The following is a 13,942-nucleotide window of genomic DNA, read 5'->3' as shown; positions in this document are numbered from 1 at the left end:
GAATGGGTGATGCTTATGATGCCTTTGCAGCTATTTCATGGATCTGGTTGGAATTATTAAAGGAAGTATTCAGTACTGAATAGGAAACTGAACTATGAAAACCATTTATGTGGGTAATAGATTTTCTCAGGAATTAGCTGCTTAAATAAAGTTAGATATGAATTACTAACTCATGTCTGTCTGCCTTCCTTTTTCCTTCTTTTCTTCCTTTCCCTTTCTTTCCTTTTTTAAGCTGGGAAAATATATGTATTTCTAAGACATATGAATGATTTTTCAAAAATTCATGTATAGTTTTGTTTGTTAAGAGTGTTCTGTAGAGCTTTAAAAGGTGTTATATGAAAAAGAATTTTTTTAGATGAGCACATTTGGAAAGCATTGGATTCAATAAAGTCATGTAGATTTCTTTACTGTAAAACTTACCAGAACTGGGGCACCTGGGTGGCTCAGTTGGTTGGGCGACTGACTTCAGCTCAGGTCATGATCTCACAGTTTGTGAGTTCGAGCCCCACGTCGGGCTCTGTGCTGACAACTTGGAGCCTGGAGCCTTCTTCGGATTCTGTGTCTCCCCCTCTCTCTACCCCTCCCCTGCTCACACTCTGTGTCTCTCTGTCTCGATAATAAATAAACGTTTAAAAAAAATTAAAAAAAAAAAAACAACTTACCAGAACCTTTATTCAATGAGAGTGGAAGGCATGGACAGGAGTATAATGTACAGACTATACTTACTCAGCTATGGCTTCCTTTTATCACAGAAGGTACCTCCTTCAAAAGACATTTTGCAAAAAACATTTGCAAAAACCACTGTTGAAAAGTATAAGAAGTATTTTGCATAGTGCCTGGCATATGTTTAAAATGTGTGAAATGCTAGTTGTTCATTGCTGTTTACTGAGTAAAGTTTCATTCTTCTTGACAGAAATTTTTTAATTTTGTCAGTGTGTGATAATAAGGTTATATCTGGCCCTTAGTCATATTGAAGAGATTTCCAAATGAACTAACTAAATATTTTGTTTTGTAATGAAAACTCCTGGATAATTATTTTTAATATAGATTTTCTAATGTTTGTACAAACTTTTATAAATATTTTAGTTTTTTAAAGTAAGGGTAGGGAAGAGTGTCTCATTTTCATAGCAGAGCCTTTTTCTTTATCCATGTCTATTTAAATTTTTCTTTTTTTTACTTCAGGTTGTAGGATTCAAGAACTTAGCATTAATGGACTCATCCTCTAGTCTTTCCAGAAGCCCAACTAGCTATATAGCTCCCTATAGCCGCATTTTAAGATACGCAGTGTCTACTGCTCTTTGGCTAGTCATTGGAAGTTTACAGGTAACAACAGATCATACTTTTTAGCAACATTGCCTTTCCATATTTATAACTCTGTTTACATACTAATTATCTTCAAATATTGACCACAATCTTGGTTTCTACAGCAGAAATAAGGTAACAGTGGAAACAACAATAGCAAATAGCTCACATTGTGTTATGATCCAGGCCCTGTGGTAATTAATTGCATTGTAAATATTAACTTAATCTTTATAGTAGCCCTCAGAGATAGTTTCTATTAGTATCCTCATTTTATAGATGAGGACACTGGGGCGCAGAAAGGCTAAATAGTTTGCTAAAGTCATGCAGTTAGAGATCGACAGAACTGGAATTTGAACCTCTGATGTCAGAGCCAACCCATTGGGCTCCAAAGGGTCTTTCAGACCTGCAGCTTTCTAGTCAGAGGACGGACTTTGTGTTTAGTTTATATAAACTATAGGGATAGCTAAGCTACTTTTATTTATTATTTTTTTTAAGGTTCACTTATTTTTGACACAGAGAGACAGAGCATGAGTGGGGGAGGGGCAGAGAGAGGGAGACACAGAATCCGAAGCAGGCTCCAGGCTCTGAGCTGTCAGCACAGAGCCCGACGCGGGGCTCAGACTCACAGACCACGAGACCATGACCTGAGCCGAAGTTGGACGCTCAACCAACTGAGCCACCCAGGGGCCCTGTTAAGCTGCTTTTAATATTTCCTTTTTTTTTTTTTTTTTTAAATACAACTGAGTGTTTACATTTATTTATATATCATTAAATCTCATTCAGATTGCCAGTACCCCTTGTGAAATTTTTGCTGAAATATTTATTGAGAAAACTGAAACTAAAAATAAATCTTCTTGGCCTCAGGTCCTGTGGCTCTAGCAGAGGATCTTTTCTATGCTCACTTCCCTTATCTTCTTAGACCTTAAAAAAAAAAAAAAAAGATGAAAGGAAGAAGAGAAAGCAGCATGAACTAAAGCACCTGACTCCAATATCTGCACTTCTTTCTCTTGCTTCTAGACACTCCCATGAATGGAAAGAACCTTTCTGTTTGATTAAAAATTTCTTTAAGTCAGCAAATGAACATGGGACCTTTAGACACACCGCGTTAAACTTTCTCCAGCCTGGCAAAACAGGCTATTTTTAAATCATGGTTTGGGATTAAAATCCAAAAATTCCTATAGAATTGGATCCAGGTGGCATTCTGTAACCTGAGAATAGACTCTGTAAATTTACATGTATCTTAAATTGGTGAGACTTGTTTAAACTAGAAGCTACAGGGATAGATCCAGTGAGAGATGGCTTAATAATCAGAAAAGAAAGTCAGGGGCGCCTGGGTGGCTCAGTCGGTTGGACATCCAATTTTGGCTCAGGTCCTGACCTCATAGTTTGTGGGTTCAAGCCCCACATCAGGCTCTGTGCTGACAGCTCAAAGCCTGAAGCCTGCTTCCAATTCTGTTTCCCTCTCTCTCTGCCCCTCCCCAACTCATGCTCTGTTCCCTCTCTCTCAAAATATAAATAAACACTAAAAACAAGAAAAGAAAGCCAAACACATTAGAATTTGAAATGAGGTAGGATCAAAAGAGAATGGGGTTTGATATTTATCATCAATATAATAGGGAGAAAAGTCATTTTAAAGATATATAAGTATACATTTTTCTGAGTAGATTGGATTCATCTGGATGTAAAGAATTTAAAGGAATACCATCTGAACCTTTTCATATTTGGTTAAGCACAACAACAACAAAAAACCAAAATAGCAATGGCTGAAGTAAAAGTGACCTGTATCATGAAAAAGAAGAATGGAGATGTGCAATGCAGGGCGGCTCCATGCTGCCGCCCGGACCCAGAAGCTCTGCCACTCAGAACTTCCCTCTCTAAGGTCACTTTGTGGAAGGAGTGAGGGGGAACAGCTCACCCTCTCTTCTCTAAGAGCCTTTCCAGAAGTGCTGTTCAGCATTTCCTTGGCCAGAACTTAGGCAGATGGCCACACCTTCCTGCACTGGTGTCTTTCAGCTGGGCAGCAGTGTGCCCGCTCCAAAGAGGGTTCTGTCACTAAGGAGAAAGCAGGAAGGATTGGTGGGGCAGAAACTAGTCATCTCAGGCACCACCATCTCATCTCATTCTTTGTTTCTCACCCTGCTTTCCTTCTGGTAGGAGTGTTTCTCTCCGTGGGTTATCAGTGGTTATTCCTCAAGTATTGTTAAGAGTCCCTTTAAAAACCTGTTACCGTTCCACAAATTTGTTCATAAAAAGTGTTTTTGATTCTCATAACGTTAAGCTTATTATTTACTCCTTTTATTTCCCTAAACCCAGCTTCTTCAACTTTTAAGTGGTATCCTTTAGTTTTTAAACTTTGAAAGTTGCTGTTTTTCAAGTCCTTTAAAGGGATTTAAAACAAGACGTATATAGAATGTTAGGGAAGTATGTTCAGTAATCAGCTGCTGTAGATTCATTTATTTATTCATTCACATATCTGAGTACATTTCTGTACTAGGCTCTGTGCTGGTCTCAAGGATATGCTTAACAAGAACAAGCTACAGATTGTGGCAAATGCTGTGAAGGGCATCAGGAAATGAGATAGGGAGTAAGTGGAGGAGAGGTGGGTGGAAGTTAGGAACGGGGGCAGCTTTCAACTGGGTGGTTAGGAAATGTTCTCTTTCTCTGACATATATCTAAGTAGGTCTACGACATAAACTTTTCTCTTTTGATTTATAAAATAATTTCCTTTTCCAGTATTGTTATTAAAGCTAAGAAAACAGTTGAAACCATTTCATTTGAATATTTAATGCAGTATCTGCAGTTGAAATAGAATACTTGATATATGTTTTTTATGTGCTACTCTGTCAGGGAAGATTAATTTGAAAAGCAGCATGTTTTCTAATGGCTTTGGAACTTAGGAGATGAGCAGGATTGCAGAACCAAACATAAATCTGGCCACTAATATATTGGTTTATGCTAAATTTTTTAAAGCCCTTCTTTTTCCTCCCATGTTTGTCCTGTCTTGTTTTAATGATACAGAAAAGTTTTTAAAATGCAAAATAGGCTCCCTCAATGAATCTTAATACAATTCCAAAGCCTACTTTCTTTGACAGAAGAATCAGAAATGATAAGTAGGATTGTATCCCACAGGAACCATTCAGAGGCCACTGTGTTCTTGGGTGGACCTTCTTTTTTCTTAAGATACTGTACTGTGGCTATAAAAGAAAATTAAATTTTAAAACCTAATAAGTATGAACTTGGCTTAATGTTTCAGATCATGTTCTTTGCTGTCTTTTATGAGAGATTTATAGAAGATAAAATTCGACAGTTTGTGGATTTATGCTGTATGAGCAATGTAAGTACTTTCTAACTTTATCTTGCGACTGTTATTTTTCCCTTTTTAAAGGTCATGAGTACATTAAGAGAGGCTTTAAAAGTGATTTGGTATGATTGGATTTTTTAGTCCAATTTCCCACTGATTGTTAATTCCGGAGATAGTTATAATGAGCTACAAGCTAATGTTTACTGCCTTAGTTTCTTCTTCTTCATGTGCAGTTTCTTAATTATGAATTCCTTATGCTACCAAATAATTCACTCAGCAGAGTCCCTGAAAAGTTTTCATATATCAATCCTATTTCTTCCTTTCTTGGAAAATATCTTCAATCTCATTTCTGTGTTCTTTAAAAAAAAATTACTTAATTATCCTTTATTACTTTATTGTCCTGTTTGTATATTTTCCAAGAATTCAACCCTCTTTATTTTGAGAGAAAGAAAGCAATTTTAAGAAAAACTTACTTTTCATTGTTTTCTCGATGAGCTGCTAATAGTTCCTCTCTTCTCTTTTTATAGATATCAGTGTTTCTGTTATCCCACAAATGTTTTGGATATTACATTCATGGTAGATCAGTACATGGGCATGCAGATACTAATATGGAAGAAATGAATATGAATCTTAAAAGAGAAGCGGTATGAAAGTATTTAACATTTTTTTTTAAATTTTTTTTAACATTTATTTATTTTTGAGACAGAGAGAGACAGAGCATGAGAGGGGGAGGGCCAGAGGGAGGGAGACACAGAATCCGAAACAGGCTCCAGGCTCTGAGCTGTTAGCACAGAGCCCGCACAGAGACCGACGCAGGGCTCGAACTCACAGACCGCGAGATCACGACCGGAGCCGAAGTCGGCCGCTTAACCGACTGAGCCACCCAGGCGCCCCTTTAACATCTTTTTAATTTGAGACATGGGTTCTCTTTTCTTAATCTAGGATTTGTAATAATATTTTTAAAAATTCCTCATTGATTACTTTTGAAAGTTGCTGGGGCACTGATTCATTACCCTGAACATTAATAAAGGGAAAGAATCAAATTTCATCTTACAGTTCCTTATATGAACTGTATTTCAGAGTAACCGAAGAATTCATGAGGGAAAGTTCTTCCTTATAAAAAGAAACTAAAGGAAATTCTACCTTAGAAAATCACCATTTTATAATGACTGATGGATTAATGCATATAGGTGACAATCATCAGTGGATGCTAAAACAGTTAAGGGTAAATTGACAGGGAGCTTTAAAACAAGGAATCAGGTTGACACAATCTGAGCACACTGGCTCAATCTTACTACAAGTAAAAATTAGGAAAACGAACATTATGCACTTCCTGTTATGATGCAGTAGGAAGTACATAGTATCACTCATAAAATATCCTTGCTTAAGAAAATCAAGTCTAAATACAATCAAGCCTCTAGATCTAACTGCCAGTTTACAGGAATTAGAGGAGCTAGAGGGATAAATTAAATAATACCATAGGAAGGAATTAGCCATATGTAGAATGCAGGATAGCTCACAAGGTAGATGACCCTGTGTCTCCAGCAAATCAAGAGCATGTAAGAAGTGGGGTGGACGGTGTGAGAACTGTTACATAGGAAGAGATTTAGAAACAAAATAATCAAGTACAGTGTATAGACTTTGGATCCTGATCCAAACAAACCAACTATAAAAAAAAAAAGTCCTTGGGAAAAATTAGGAGATTTAAGGACTAAATATTAAATTATATTAAGGAACGATTCATTTTATTACATGTGCAAATGGCATGGTGGTTTGTTTTTTTAAGACCTTATTAGTTATAGATACATACAGAAGTATTTACAGATTTGGGGTTGGGTGATGGATGGTTTACTGTTTGTTCTCTGTACTGTGTACATTAGGCCACTTCCTTAATAAAATTAAAAAAAAATAAGAAGAAAAATTAAAAGGATTTTTTGACTAAAGGACCTGTGACTTGTACGAATCTAGTACATGATTATAGCACGTCTCAGAGAACAATTTATTTAGTACATGAACTGGTTGGTTAACTATTAGAAATTAACACCTGATTGAAAAGTTAAATGTAAAAAAAAAGAATATCTGAGATTGGGAGATGACATTCTAAGCAAAAAGAATAGAAAACATCAGGGGCACCTGGGTGGCTTAGTCCGTTGAGTGTCAGACTTCAGCTCAGGTCATCATCTCACAGCCCCTCGTCTCCAGCCCCACGTCAGGCTCTCTGCTGTCAGCACAGAGCCTGCTTGAGATCCTCTGTGCCCTCTCTCTCTCTGCCCCTCCCGTTTACACTAGAAAGTAAACATTAAAAAAAAAATAATTAGAAAGCATCATAAACGGAATATTCATTGATTTTACTTTATTAATGGAGAATATTTACCTAGCCAACAATCATATAAATAAAAGACATAGCAAATAAGGATAAAATTCTCATAGCAAATTATTACAAAGATATTGATAGCAATATTGAAAGTCATAAAGATCAATAGGCGAACAGTTAAAACCTCAATGGAAAAATGACAATTTTTAAATACATAAATGAACAGGAGACTAATAAACCTCTTAAAAATGTATAGCTCATAAATAAATGTAAAAAACTAATATTTTTGCCCTCTTCAAATTAGCAAACTCTTTTTAAAAAGCTAATACTTAATAGTACCAAGGACATGATGAAATGGGCACCCGTAAAACTCCTGGTCTAAGAATAAATTTTTACAAATCTTCTGGAAAGCATTTGGAAATAAATATACCAAGAGTTTTTTTTAAGAGTTGATTATCTTTTACTCACTGATTCTGTAAATCTAATTCAAGGAAATAATTAGCAATGTGAATAGCTAATTAGGTTGAGGGTCTTTATCACAGGGACTATTTATAAGGCCAAAAGCATACATAAAAGTAAGAATATATTAAATCAATTGGTCTTCCTACACAGTGAAATCTTAGGAAGACATTAAAAATCTTGTTTTATAGAATATTTAATGACATAGATAAAAAGAAATCAGTGTGATCCCAATTTTATGCCATCTATATGTATATCCCTGGACAAAGGACTGGAAATGAAATACCTTCAAAACTTCTATCTCTGAATGTTGAGATCATAGGTGATTTTTTTTCTTTTCTTTCTTTTTTATACTACTCCATATTTTATAAATTCTCTGCAATAGCATGTGCTTTTTTAATCAGGAAAAAAGAAATGTTTTTTAATAGAGAAATTCACTACATGTAGACTTCCTTTCAGTCTGTGAAAAACAAGTGTTATGTTTGAAGATTAAATTTAGACAAGAAGATTATTAAACTCTGGAATAGGCAAATAAAGCAAGAGAAGGGAAGCAGAAGGACTTGAGGTGACCTTGAAGCATCGATGGGAAGTAGCTAGGGGTGGAGTAGGGCAAAATTTCACATGTTTATGGTTGTCAGGATTCAGGCTGTGTCAAGGAGACCTGAAATGGATATCTGGTCCATGGCATTAACCGTTCAATCATGTATCACTACCTTTTTATTGCATTTAATTAAGGAAGTGTTTTAAAAGTTTTTAGGAAACAAAAAAGATTATAATTATGAAAGTAGTTAATCTAAGACTAGACATTTTGGCATGCATTAAAGAGCAATAAAATTAATCATAAAGCAAATATCAATATATAATGAATTTAGTATGGATTTTTTTTTAAAGTAGTGTAAAGGAGATGATACAGAGAGCTGAAAGGCATGACAACAAAGAAATTAGTAAAACCCGGAGGGGAGTGGGAACCTTGGATAATGTCAGAATCCCTTTTGTCTCAAATATAGTTTCAGTAAAATTTCAGTTGGCTTCCAAATCTTGTAATGTGTGATACCAACAAAAAGAAAAATTTTAGGGGTGCCTCAGTCAGTTAAGTGTCCATCTTTGGCTCAGGTCATGATCTTGCGGTTCGTGAGTTTGAGCTCTGTGTCAGGCTCTGTGCTGGCAGCTCGGAGCCTAAAGCCTGGAGCCTGCTTCAGATTCTGTCTCCCTCTCTCTCTGGTCCTCCCCCAGCTCACACTCTGTCTCTCAAAAATAAATAAACTTTTTTTTAAAAAAAATTTGTGTATTTTCTTTTTGAGATAAGGTAAAATTTTTATGATCTTTATTTAAATCTTTTAACTTTTCAGGAAAACTTGTGTAGCCAGAGAGGTTTGGTACCAAACACAGACGGTCAGACTTTTCAGATTGCAATTTCCAGCCAGATGAGACAACACTATGACAGAATTCATGAGACACTAACAAGGGTTTGTATAAATTACAATTCAGGTATATTTTGTCAATATTTCATGTTACTTAAAAACCAAGAACGTAAGACGTGTTGCATTTATTTTTGTCTCTTTCACATTAGAAAAATGGCCCTGCCAGACTATTGAGTTCATCGGCAAGTACATTTGAGCAGAGTATAAAAGCATATCATACTATGAATAAATTTCTTGGCTCTTTCATCGATCATGTATGTATGTCAGCATTTATATTTAAACTAGAAGCAAAATACAATTCTTAAGAAGTTAACCAGGAATGTCAGTGATTTCTTTAGTTAACTAAGTCAGTGGATTTAGAACCCTTCTTTTTTTGCCTGTCAAAATTAATACTGTGGCTCAAAGACAGAGTTACGTTATATAAAAATAAAATGACATTTTATATCTTTACTAGCATAATGATAATTCCCTTGAAGTATGTCTACACTGCAATTGTGTCAGCTAGTTACTGAAGTATTACTACATTATTTATTACAGAGATATGCTGTGGTTGTATTCCTGAAAAGCTTGTTATAAGTTGATTTTAAGTATATCTAGCCCTAAATACTACTAATGACATTTAAAATTTTTAACATTTCTAAAGAAAAACTTTGTTACAAAGCCCAGTGTAGTAAAATCCATCTTTTTAAAGAACATATTTTCCTTACTATTCATTTTTCATTTTCTCTCTTCCTGATTTTACATTAATTTGGAAACATTTCACTGCTGTTTTTGAAATAACTTTGTCTTTTTATATTAGGTTCATAAGGAAATGGACTACTTTATAAAAGATAAATTGCTTCTTGAAAGAATTCTTGGAATTGAATTCATGGAGCCAATGGAAAAAAGCATCTTTTACAATGGTATCCTTCAAATGCCTTTGCTAAACTTGATTACTATTTTCAAAGTTTGAAAAAAAAGTACTTGTAGTTATTTGTTTTGCTTTTATAATTTTATATAAAAACAAAGGAAAGGTAATGAACTTAATTAACTTAACAGTATTATAGTAGTTTGCTAGGTTCCATTTTATTATGTCATATAGCAGGAAACAAAAGTATAAAAGGGGCGCCTGGGTGGCTCAGTCAGTTAAGTGTCCAACTCTTCATCTCAGCTCAGGTCTTGATCTCAGGGTCGTGAGTTCAAGCCCTGCACTGGGCTCTGTGCTGGATGTGAAGCCTACTTAAATACACACACACACACACGTGTGTGTGTGTGTGTGTGTGTGTGTGTGTGTGTGTGTGTGAGAGATACAAAAAAAGACCATTATTCTGTAAGAAAGTAAAAAAACTGAATTTCAAAATCAGTGGTAGACATGAAAGAGATAGTAAAACACATAAATTTCAGGTTTTTTAAATTTGAGTATAACTGACATGATGTTACATTAGTTTCAGGTATACAACATAGTGAGTCAACAAATCTGTATGTTGTGTTATGCTCACAAGTGTAGCTACCATCTGTCACTATGCAATGCTGTTATAATACCAATGACTATATTCCTTATGCTGTATCTTTTATTCCTGTGACTTATTCATTCTATAACTAGAAGCCTGTGTCTCCCACCTCCTCCACCCATGTGTCCTCCCCTCCACCTTACCCCTGCCGACCATCAGATTCTGCTTTTTGTTCATTTGTTTTGTTTTTTAGATTACACATATAAATGAAATCATGTGGTATTTATCTTTTTCTGTCTGGCTTACTTCACTTAGCATAACTCTCTCTACATCCATCCATGTTGCAAATGGCAAGATCTCATTCCATTTTTTATGGCTAATATTCCACTGTGTGTGTGAATATATATATTTATGTATTCTTTATCCATTCATCTGTGAATGGATGCTTGGGCTGCTTTGATATCTTGGTCATCGTAAATAATGCTGCAATAAACATAGGGGTACATCTATATTTCCAAATTAGTGTTTCTGTTTTCTTTGGGTAAATGACCAGTAGTGGAATTATTGCATCATATGACATTTCTATTTTTAATATTTTGAGGAACCTCCATGCTGTTTTCCACAGTAGCTGTACCAATTTACATTCCCACCAACAATGCACAAGAGTTCCCTTTTCTCCACATCCTCATCAACACTTCTTATTTCTTGTCTTTTTAATTTTAGCCATTCAGACAGGTGTAAGGTTTTCGTTGTGGTTTTGATTTGCATTTTCCTGATGATTAGTGATGTTGGGCTTCGTTTCATGTGTCTGTTGGCCATCTGTATGTCTTTTTTGGGAAAATGTCTTTCAGGTCCTCTTCCCATTTTTAAATGGGATTTTTTTTTTTTTAAGTATTGAGTTAAGTTTTTATGTATTTTGGGTATTAACCTCTTTTCAGGTATGTCATTTGCAAATATCTTCTCCCATTCAGTAGGTTGTTTTTTTATGTTGTTGATTGTTTCCTTCACTGTGTAAAGCTTTTTTATTTTGATGTAGTCCCAATAGTTTATGTTTTCCTTTATTTCTCTTACCTGAGGAGACATATATATGTCTCCTTAAAAATTTTGCCATGGTCAGGGGTGCCTGGGTGGCTCAGTTGGTTAAGCATCCAACTTTGGCTCAGGTCATGGTCTCATGGTTTGTGAGTTCGAGCCCCGCGTCGGGCTCTGTGCTGACACCTCAGAGCCTGGAGCCTGCTTCAGATTCTGTCTCCCTCTCTCTCTGCCCCTCCCTTGCTCATGCTCTGTTTCTCTCTGTCTCAAAAATAAATAAAACATTAAAAATTTTTTTTTAATTTGCCATGGTCAATGTCAAAGAAATTACTGTCTATGTCTAGGAGTTCTGTGGTTTCATGTCTCACATTTAGGTCTTTGATAGATTTGAGTTTTTATTTTTGTGTATGGTGTAAGAAAGTGGTCCAGCTCTATTCTTTCTTTGCACGTAGCTGTCCAGTTTTCCCAGCGCCATTTATTGGAGAGATTGTCTTTTCCTCATTGTATATTCTTGCCTTCTCTGTCATAGAACAATTGACCATATGGGCATGGGTTTATTTCTGGGCTCTCTATTCTGTTATGTTGATCTATGTGTCTTGTTTTTGTGCCAGTACCATACTGTTTTGGTTATAACAGCTTTGTAGTATATCTTGAAATCTGGAACTGTGCTACCTCCAGCTTTGTTTTTTTCTTTCTCAGGATTGCTTTGGCTATTTGTGTTTCCATATAAATTTTAGTATTATTTGTTCCAGATCTGTGAAAATGCTGTTAGTAATTTGTTAGGAATTGCATTGAACCTTTAGGTTGCTTTGGGTAGTGTGAACATTTTAACCATATTAATTCTTCCAACCCATGAACATGAAATATCTTTCCATTTGTGTGTGGTGTCTTTAATTTCTTTCATCAGTGTTTTATAGTTTTCAGAGTACAGATAACCTCCTTGGTTATTTATTCCTAGGTATTTTATTATTTTGGGTGCAATTGTAAATGGGATTGTTTTCTTAATTTCTCTTTCTGCTACTTCATTATTAGTGTATAGAGGATTTCTAGGCATTAATTTTGTATCCTACAACTTTACTGAATCCATTTATTACTTATGAGAGTTTTTGATTGGAGGCTTTAGGGTGTTGTATCATGTCATCTGCAAATAGTGACCGTTTAATTTCTTCCTTACCCAGTTTAGATGCCCTTTATTTCTTTTTCTTGCCTGATTACTCTAGCACTTCCAGTGCTATGTTGAATAAAAGTGGCAAGAGTGAACATAAAATTCAGATTTTATGAGAATCTGCAGTTAGTGGAAAACTAATGAAACACTTAAAGAATAACATTCGTGATTAGTTTTAATTTTTTATTTTATCCAAATTCTTAAAAATCACAGCTATCTGTGACAGGAATGGTGCCTAAACCTGGTTTCTTAACTTAAAAATGTGGTATATATGTCACTTTTAATGTGGCTGATAACCTCTTATATGGGTTCATTAGAATGGAAATGATACAACCTGTGTCCTGGCCTAGATGTCACTTATTCAGGCAGTATTGGGCATTATGTGTTGTGCCAGTCCCAGGATACACAGATACACAGACTAGTGGGCATCTCAAATGTATGAGTGGGGCGATGCTGGGATGGAAGGCTCTGCAGGCACAGGATATACCAAGTACAGAAAGGATAGTGGAATATCTAACCAGACATGGAGTTGAGCCAGAAGAAGCAACATGGAAAAGTTTGAATTGCATCTTAAACAAAAAAAGTTACTATTGTCAAACAGGAATGTCAGGGGAAGAGAGGCAAAGACATTTGTACAGAAGGGGGAAAGGGCATTCAGTACTTACGAATTTTATTGGTGAAGCCTGGTATGAAGTGGGACATCGTAGGAGTACATGAAAGATAAAGAGGGTGATGATCAAATCCCAAAATCCTTGTCTGACATCCTGAGGAGTTTTACTTTATCCTATAGAGCAGTTGTTTCCAAAATATATATATATACATCTTTTCAATGTTTGTCTCACAAGAGATGTGGTTGATTCGTGAAGGTATGATAAAAAACATTAAAATGTTTATTTGTATATTTGCGATTCAGTCATTTTTAATTTGTATTTTAAAGAATTTATAATATATAGTAGTATTTAATAAAATATACCTATTGTGGAATGCATGCTTAACACTTTGTTCTGATAGGGATCCATGATTAAAACAATTTGGAAACCACTGCTAAGGAACATGGGTGCCATCAAAAAGTGTTAAGCAAATCTGATGGTAGATTTCTACTACTCTGGCAATAGTAAAGTGTGTTAAGGTTGTATTTATACCTGTGTTATCATGTGTGAAAAGCCTGGTAGGCATCAGTGCCTGGTATGGGATGGCTCCCAGTGTAGTCATGTTACTATTTGTAATAACAATACAGTCATCTTCATCTTCATCTTCACTGGGAGATGATGAGAATATGAGCTACAGCAGTAATGATGGGGATAAAGAAGAAGAAAGGATTGTCAGAGATATTAAGAGGAAAAAAAAAGGTAGAGGAGAGAGAGTAGTAAAAAATTATCCAGATTTCCAGCTTGTATGACTAAGTGGTTGGTGGTGATGCTTTTCACTAAAAGAATGCAGATGGAGGGAAAGAAGATGAATTTAGGTTTTCTTTTAAATTTTTTTTAATGTTTATTTTTGAGAAAGAGAGTGCAAGTG

General features: G+C 35.4%; 1 protein-coding gene across 6 annotated transcripts in view; it reads left to right on the top strand.

Annotated features, from left to right (window-relative positions):
- TMEM67 (transmembrane protein 67) overlaps positions 1-13,942 on the top strand; it is a 71,478-nt gene that overhangs the window by 48,843 nt on the left and 8,693 nt on the right. For 5 of the 6 annotated variants that reach the window (XR_001430230.3, XM_053208471.1, XM_027064233.2 and 2 more), the window contains 6 exons: positions 1,183-1,323; positions 4,556-4,636; positions 5,131-5,247; positions 8,726-8,842; positions 8,947-9,051; positions 9,597-9,699. Coding sequence is in view for 4 of the 6 variants with exons in the window: in XM_053208471.1 (XP_053064446.1) it covers positions 1,183-1,323; positions 4,556-4,636; positions 5,131-5,247; positions 8,726-8,842; positions 8,947-9,051; positions 9,597-9,699 (664 nt within the window). In the remaining 2 variants the exon portion in view is untranslated. Of the gene's footprint in view, positions 1-1,182; positions 1,324-4,555; positions 4,637-5,130; positions 5,248-8,725; positions 8,843-8,946; positions 9,056-9,596; positions 9,700-13,942 lie in introns of all 6 variants that reach the window. The other variant, XR_008292742.1, reaches the window with a different exon arrangement.

This window comes from Acinonyx jubatus, chromosome F2 (genome assembly GCF_027475565.1).
Source record: "Acinonyx jubatus isolate Ajub_Pintada_27869175 chromosome F2, VMU_Ajub_asm_v1.0, whole genome shotgun sequence".
Classification (NCBI taxonomy): Eukaryota; Metazoa; Chordata; class Mammalia; order Carnivora; family Felidae; genus Acinonyx; species Acinonyx jubatus.
Note: the sequence above shows the minus strand (reverse complement) of the source record. Positions and strands in the feature narration are given on the sequence as shown.